We start from the raw sequence: 9,023 nt of genomic DNA on the forward strand, positions 1-9,023 counted from the left end.
TAAAATGCAGATTCGCCGTACCATTGGGAGAATTCCTCGGATACCTAGTCAAATCCCGTGGTTTCGAAGCTAATCCAAAACAGATCAATGCATTTATCGAGATGGATTCGCCCAAGAATAAACGGGAAGTCCAGAGATTGACCGGTAGAGTCGCAACACTTAACCGATTCATCTCAGGTCGACAGACAAGTGCCTACCTTTCTACGATATCTTGCGGGGGAATAAAAAATTTGAATGGTCAGAAGAGTGCGAAAATGCTTTTCAACAGTTGAAACGATACTTGGCCACTCCTCCAATTCTCGCAAAACCTGTCGAAAGAGAACCCTTGTTCTTATATATCGCAGTATCAGCAACGGCTGTGAGCGGTGTCTAATCAGGGAAGAGCGCGGCGAACATCAACCTATTTTTTATATAAGCAACACATTGCCAGATGCTGAGTCAAGGTATCTGTTGATGGAAAAACTAGCATACGCAGTTGTAACTTCGGCGCGAAAGCTAAGACCATATTTCCAATCACACACAATCGTCATCTTCACGACTTTCTCCCTACGGACGATTCTGCACAGCCCAGTCAGTCGGGCCGACTAGCCAAATGGGCAGTCAAGTTGACCGAGTACGATATCGAATATCGACCGAGTACAAGTGCGAAATCCCAGGTACTCGCAGATTTTTTAGTCGAACTACCAACAGGGACCGTGACCAACGTGGACCGTGACCAACGGGGACCGTGACCAACGGGGACCATGACCAACAAGGAACCAAATTCAACCTGGTTTCTTCACGTCGACGGATCCTCATCTAAGCAAGGATTGGGCATCGGAATCCGCCTCACTTCACCAACCAGTGAAATCTTAGAACAATCATTCAGATTGGAATTTCACGCATCCAACAACGAGGCCGAGTACGAAGCATTCATTTCAGGGCTACGTTTAGCTCACCGATTGAGGATACGTAACATCCATGCCTACTGTGATTCTCAGCTAGTTGCAAGTCAATATAGCGGAGAATACGAAGCGAGGGACGAAAGAATGGATGCGTATCTCAAACTGGTCCAGAATCTAGCCAAAGAATTTGACTGTTTCGCTCTTACGCGAATCCCCCGTTCTGAGAACGTCCAAGCCGATGCTCTCGCAGCCCTGGCATCGAGTTCCGACCCAGGTCTTAAAAGAGTGATTCCGGTCAAATTCATCGAACACCCGAGTATCGCACCACCAATCATCATCAACCTCATCGGGGATCAAGACGACGATGTAGAAGAGGTCGCAGGACAGCCGGAGGAGAAATCAGAACAATCCAACTACGGCTACAATACGCCATGGCTGGAAACGATTCGAGCCTACATCACCGATGGAAAGTTACCTCCCAAAAAATGGGCGGCCCGTAAAATCTGAACGCAGGCCGCGCGTTACGTAACGGTCGACGGTGAAATTTACAAATGGAAACTTTCCAGACCACTCATGACGTGTTTGGAAGGACAAAAAGCGAGAAACGTCATGGAAGAAGTCCATTCTGGGTCCTGCGGAAACCATTCCGGTGGAAGGTCACTAGCAGTAAAAATCAAACGCCACGGATACTACTGGCCAACGATGATCGGAGGATTGTGAGAAATTCGCACGAAGGTGCAAAAAATACCAAAGGCATGCTCCGACTGTGACACCCCAGATCGTAGATAACCGGAAATGACACGGTCGATGTTCCCTGATGGTCGACCCGAGGTTCTCGAAATAAATCCGATCACCTTAGACCAACAACCAAAGAACACAGACACTCCTATCGGATATTACTCTAGGCTTTTCAACCCGATAAAGCAATATTCGATAGTTAGTTCGTCCCGGACAAGGACTAATATCATATGAGAACTCGTGATTTATAAACATCTTTTATACATTATTTATTTACTTTAAACATCTTACAAACTGTTATAGTTTACCCTACGGCCTATCGCCCAACAACGTTTTAAGTAAATATACATCAAAACGTACGTTGCAAGGACAACAAAATACTACCGCTGGTTGGCCGCTCCATCCATCCAAAAGATTTAAGTGTCTCCCGCCTAAGGTTTACCTGCACACACAAATGAGTCATGAGCAACTAGTTTACTCAGTGAATCTAGAATCACAACACAATCAATAACAATCAAGCAATTATCAATGCATATACATGATCATGCAAGTACTAGTACTATACTTTAATATCGATCATCATTGTGAATTCTTATTTTAAACATCACTTCCACAACACCCGCCCGTTACCATACTCATATAATACAATATATATACTAGACCCGAGAAACCACTAAGGCTAACCGAGACTAGTGAGTTAGCATCACCATCATTGTCGAATGTCCGGTATGGACAATCCGACACTGCATCGTCATGCAGTACACGGTCTCCAGGGAGCTACCCCATCATCGTGTCTTCATGACCTTGTTCCGTTCGCAGGACCAAGTCACGGTAATGCGGGGGCTTTAGGGATAGTGAATATAACAAGACTTCACATGATTTTACTTCCATAATTATTCCAAAATTAATTCATAATTAATCCTTAATTAATCATAATTAACTCTTAATTAATCCTAGATTAATCCTTAATTAATCTCATATTAATCTTTAATTAATCCAAGATTAGTACTTAATTAATCATGATTACTCTTTAATTAATCTCAGATTAATTCTCAATTAAACCAAGATTAATTCTTAATTAACCAAGATTAATCCATAATCAAAACCATGATTATTTCATAATTAAGATTAGTACTTGAGAACAAGTACTATGATTATGATTAACCTCACTCTAACCTTTTGATTACTCTTATGTATAGTTTACAATAAGTAAACATAACACCATTCTTATAAACTTGAGAGACTTTACTAACTCAATCAATCTCAACATCTATCTAGACTCACCTAAAGATTAGTCTTGAAACTGGCTTGGACAAGACTTGAGTTCCACTTGAACAAGGCTGAATGGACCTGAGAATGGACAAGGTTCTGATCGGTTACTATGGTTAACTCAACAACTCATCTGACTCACTTGATTGTGGCTTACCAAGAGACTGAATGGATAGGATGGGACTAGCAAAGCTCCACACCTTAGCTGATCAAAACAGGGCAAGGTTGGGTTCAGAACATCAACAATCTGACAGTTCGGTTCAAGCTAAACAACTTAAATCAAATCAGTTCAAGCTCGGTTCCTTTCATACCAGATCAGATCAGTTCAGTTCTATTCAGTTAACAACAGTTCAAGACAAGATCAGACTGAGTTTAGTTTCGTTTAACTCCAATCAATCCCTAACACCTTAGCAAACTGTTTTAGGAGATGGATTCAAACCGAAACTAAGCAAGAACTGAACTGTATCATAACTTAAACAACTGATCCGACCCAGATCTAAGGTAGCCATGAACTGTTGTGATCAGATACTGACTTAGGCTAGGAGACCAAAGCTTACCAAGACAAACCAAAGGACTAGATGGCCTCAGCTGATCCTCTTCTCCAAGGTAAGCTTGTGGCTGGACTGATCAAAGAGAAAGATCAAGGTCTGATCATGATCTGAACTCAACTAGGTCTAGGGTTTTATTTAAAAATCTCACCTTCTGATCTTTCTCAAGAACCAAACTGAGCTAAGGTTGAAGATTAGGTCACCACCAATTTTTTTCTTGATTTTTCTCACTGAGTTTTCTGTTCTTCTTTCTCTCTTTCTCACTGAAATTCTCTAGGTTTTTCTGCAGGGTTCTAAACGTGGGAAGCAGCTGGAGGAGGGTTAAATACAAGCTGTGGTTGTTTCACCTGAGGGTTTAGCTCATAACAAAGCTTGGCTGAGAGCAGACAGCTGGCAACCTGTTTCATCATCTACACCATACTGTCCTTTCCCTCCCATGAAGTAGTTTCCAGCCAATCATAAATAATTAAAGGAGGAAGCAAGCACACAGGCAGCTTGTGATTGTCATGTGCCATTTACTGAAGAAGCTAAGCAAGCAGGCAGGTGCAAGTCATGTGATTAAAGACTGAGCAAGCAGGCTGGTGGAAGACATGAGTCTGGTCCAAAATTACTTGTAGCTGTTGGTTGATAATTTCCAATAATTTTTAACTAAATATTCCTTGTCTTTGGCTCTCGTCTTGTTCTCGGAAAATCTCTTCCAGTTTAATAAAAATTCGACCAAAATATTTAAGACTCGACCAAACTATCAAGTGAAGGTCTTTCAACCACAAGACAGTCCCGTCGAGAAATTAATCTACCGGGTCGATTTTTATTTCTATTAATCATGGTCGAACCAACTAAAAACTGGTCGAGTGGGATTTTTCTTGACCAAAAATTTATTGGCTCGTGAGGGTTATTACACTCTTCCCCCTTAAAAGAATTCGTCCCGAATTCTCAAAATACAAGTGTACACCCTTTACTGGACGATTGGGTTATCTGAGAAGAGTTATGGGTAATCAGCTCAGACTTATCTTCATCCTACCATGTTATAACAACTCTCTGTCGCTTTCCCCACAATACTTCAAGTTGCAAAATTTCCCTATTCTTCAATTTCCTGATACGACGCTCGCATATCCGCAAAGGACCTTCAGGATAGGTGAGGTTAGGTTGCAAGTCCTCTGGTCGCTGCTGCTCGACCATAGTTGGATCTGGTATATGCTTACATAGCATCGATACATGAAATACCGGATGCATAGGCATATCGGGTGGAAGTTCTAGTCTATAGGCTACTTCTCCAACTCTAGCGACAATTCGGTATGGTGCCTTTGCTATTGCAGCGGATCCGGGTTCTAAGGTTATACTAAAGGGGTTACTCCTAGACGGCAGCAATCCCTCTAATGCCTTAAACACGTCCTCATATTCTCTGACTACTGGTATTTCTTCCATGTTCTGCTCTTTCTCGTCTTCTACTGGTCCAACAACTAAGGTCACTAAGTATACTTCTTCACCCTTCTCCAAAAGGCTTTCAATTCTCAATGCTGACACTAGTGACGCTCCAACACTGGGTACTATGCCAAGGTAAGCTAAAGGGGGTTGGGTATCTCTCTCAAAAACAATCTTCCCTCGACCACAATCAAGGTGAGCTCGGTAACTTGACAGCCAATCCATCCCTAAGATTACCTCATACCTCTCTAAGGGGAGAACTAACAAATCAGCCGGAAAAATCATATCTTGGATAATGATTGGAACTTTTAGAATACAGCCTTCAGTTTCAAGAACTTGATCTCCGGGAGTTAGAACATGAATGGATAAATTCACCTTAGTGAATTCTCCATCGAATCGGGATGCTACTTCGGGAGCTACAAAACTATGTGTTGCTCCTGAATCGAAAAGGATGTGGGCGGATATTCCACCCACAAGCAAAGTCCCTGTCAATAATTGACTTTACCGTCAATTACTTACTCAACCACTTTATTATTATTATTTTTTATATCACTAATTCACAAATCATTAAAAAAAATTATGCAACATTCAATTGGGTAAGAAAACAAACCTGAAATCGGACCCTGAGGTGGTCCGGATGATCCTGGTAACTCTAAAGCATAAGCCCTACCAGCAGTGGCTTGACGCTTAGCAGGAGGTAAGGGTAAAGGTGGGTTAACTGGTACAACGGGTTGAGCACTCGTAACAACAGGCTGAGCAAGATGAGTGTGTGGACATGATGTCGCGTAATGTCCTCGCTCTCCACACGTGAAACAAGTGATGTGAGATGGTACAGCCGGTTGGAACTGTCCCACGGTCGGACAATCTCTCCTAACATGGCCCAGCTGGCCACAAGTGAAACAAGTTGGGGTTCTAGGTCTAGGACCTCCAGATCGACCTCCCCGAAAAGCTCTACCTCCCTGTCCTCGCTGCACAGCAGAATGCGGCTGAGGCTGGAATGGAACAGATGGACGTCTAGGTTGTGTGGCATTGCTAGAAGAAGCTCTCGCAGCAGCAATGGCCTCCTCAACGTTTACAGCCCGCTCAACAAGATCAGCAAGCCTATGAAACTCTACTGCCTCAAGTCTGCTCCTGATATATGGGTTAAGTCCTCGAAGGAACTTACGGATAATCATCATCTCGTCCTCTCGACCATAGTGGACATACTTCCTGAGACGGGTGAACTCTGCCTCATACTTCCTAACAGATAATCCTCCCTGAACTAGCTCCATGAATTTAATCTCCAATCGATCACGGGCTTCCGGTGGGAAGTACTTTCGAACGAACGCTGTACGGAAGTCAGCCCAAGTCAGATTGAAGTCTCCAAAGTTCCTCTCTACGCATAACCACCAACTGATGGCGTCCTTCTCTAAATAGTAAACAGCCACATCCTTTTAAATTCTTCCGGACAACGGGTTGCAGCAAAGTTCTGCTCGAGATTGTGAAGCCACGCATCAGCTTCAAAGGGATCAGTGCCTCCCTGGTAATGCTTCGTCCCCAAGTTCTTCATAATCATGACTATCTTCAGGAAGTCCGGGTGAGAAGTGGTAGTTACTGGAGCTGGCTGAGCACCCTGTGCTTCTCGCTGTGCATTCAATGCTTGATATTGCAAATTCACCATCTCAGCCATCAGTTCCAGAAGTGCTATCATAGCTGGATCGGTTGGCGCTGGTTGAGGTTGTGCTGCCGGAATAGGTGCGGCAGGAGCTGGTGGAATATCAGCGGCAGGAGATGCAGAAGCTGTGGGATGATCTCCATGCACTGGACTATCGTGTACCACATCCACCTCGATGTCCATAAAGTATGGGTCTGGAGACAAAGGAATCTGCTCCGGTGTCTGATCATATGACCCTTCAGACGGGTCAGTCTCAAAGCTAGAGCCTGAAGGTGTAGCCTCAAAGCTAGGAGTCGGAAGTGGTGCCGGAGTAGATGGCGGCGAGGAGTCTGAAGATGATGAAATAGGTATCGGTAGATAATGTCCACCACGATGTGCCTGTCTCGGTGGCATCTGCAACAAAAGATCATGGTAAGTTTCTACCCAGGTCTATCAATTCCTAAAAGAAGGAACAAACCAGCATATCCTAATTATCCTTGCGACACATTTTTGACTCGAAAGTTTTTTGAAACAAGTCCCATTCTAGCATCGTATAACAATGCTCAGATACCACCTTTGTGACACCCCCGATCGTAGATAACCGGAAATGACACGGTCGATGTTCCCTGATGGTCGACCCGAGGTTCTCGAAATAAATCCGATCACCTTAGACCAACAACCAAAGAACACAGACACTCCTATCGGATATTACTCTAGGTTTTTAACCCGATAAAGCAATATTCGATAGTTAGTTCGTCCCGGACAAGGACTAATATCATATGAGAACTCGTGATTTATAAACATCTTTTATACATTATTTATTTACTTTAAGCATCTTACAAACTGTTATAGTTTACCCTACGGCCTATCGCCCAACAACGTTTTAAGTAAATATACATCAAAACGTACGTTGCAAGGACAACAAAATACTACCGCTGGTTGGCCGCTCCTTCCGTCCAAAAGATTTAAGTGTCTCCCGCCTAAGGTTTACCTGCACACACAAATGAGTCATGAGCAACTAGTTTACTCAGTGAATCTAGAATCACAACACAATCAATAACAATCAAGCAATTATCAATGCATATACATGATCATGCAAGTACTAGTACTATACTTAATATCGATCATCATTGTGAATTCTTATTTTAAACATCACTTCCACAACACCCGCCCGTTACCATACTCATATAATACAATATATATACTAGACCCGAGAAACCACTAAGGCTAACCGAGACTAGTGAGTTAGCATCACCATCATTGTCGAATGTCCGGTATGGACAATCCGACACTGCATCGTCATGCAGTACACGGTCTCCAGGGAGCTACCCCATCATCGTGTCTTCATGACCTTGTTCCGTTCGCAGGACCAAGTCACGGTAATGCGGGGGCTTTAGGGATAGTGAATATAACAAGACTTCACATGATTTTACTTCCATAATTATTCCAAAATTAATTCATAATTAATCCTTAATTAATCATATTAACTCTTAATTAATCTAGATTAATCCTTAATTAATCTCATATTAATCTTTAATTAATCCAAGATTAGTACTTAATTAATCATGATTACTCTTTAATTAATCTCAGATTAATTCTCAATTAAACCAAGATTAATTCTTAATTAACCAAGATTAATCCATAATCAAAACCATGATTATTTCATAATTAAGATTAGTACTTGAGAAAGTACTATGATTATGATTAACCTCACTCTAACCTTTTGATTACTCTTATGTATAGTTTACAATAAGTAAACATAACACCATTCTTAAACTTGAGAGACTTTACTAACTCAATCAATCTCAACATCTATCTAGACTCACCTAAAGATTAGTCTTGAAACTGGCTTGGACAAGACTTGAGTTCCACTTGAACAAGGCTGAATGGACCTGAGAATGGACAAGGTTCTGATCGGTTACTATGGTTAACTCAACAACTCATCTGACTCACTTGATTGTGGCTTACCAAGAGACTGAATGGATAGGATGGGACTAGCAAAGCTCCACACCTTAGCTGATCAAAACAGGGCAAGGTTGGGTTCAGAACATCAACAATCTGACAGTTCGGTTCAAGCTAAACAACTTAAATCAAATCAGTTCAAGCTCGGTTCCTTTCATACCAGATCAGATCAGTTCAGTTCTATTCAGTTAACAACAGTTCAAGACAAGATCAGACTGAAAGACAGTTGCAGACATTGAAAACTAGAGATAGAAAGAGAGAGGAGACTTTTCCTCTGGCACACAAACCAGGAGCCGATGCAGAGCACCACTTCAGCCTCCATGGATTCACGGCGCAAGTTGGTCTCCGTTCAACCTTCACTCTAAGAAGCCATGCTTCTCATTATCGGAACCCGCCTGGGTTGAACCGGAGAATCGTATCACCGAGAATTGAAAAGCTCTTAAAAGCTGGAAAATCGGGCGTCTCTCCCGGCAGTGCCCTTACGACGTCTATCTTACCGCTGCCGGTGAGATCCTGCTTCTTCAACCTTTCCGCTCCTGCTCACAGCTCAGGGACGTACAAGCCTCC

The 9,023-nt window shown here is 42.6% G+C and overlaps 1 protein-coding gene across 1 annotated transcript; it reads right to left on the reverse strand.

Annotated features, from left to right (window-relative positions):
- Positions 1 to 6,236: 6,236 nt before the first annotated feature.
- LOC117126808 (zyxin-like) lies at positions 6,237 to 6,908 on the reverse strand. Its single transcript, XM_033275923.1, has 2 exons — positions 6,456 to 6,908; positions 6,237 to 6,269 (listed from the first exon to the last, which is right to left on the reverse strand). The coding sequence occupies exons 1-2, from the start codon at positions 6,906 to 6,908 to the stop codon at positions 6,237 to 6,239; spliced, it is 486 nt and encodes a 161-aa protein (XP_033131814.1).
- Between the last annotated feature and the right edge of the window lie 2,115 nt (positions 6,909 to 9,023).

This window comes from Brassica rapa, chromosome A07 (assembly GCF_000309985.2).
Source record: "Brassica rapa cultivar Chiifu-401-42 chromosome A07, CAAS_Brap_v3.01, whole genome shotgun sequence".
In the NCBI taxonomy this organism is placed as follows: domain Eukaryota; kingdom Viridiplantae; phylum Streptophyta; class Magnoliopsida; order Brassicales; family Brassicaceae; genus Brassica; species Brassica rapa.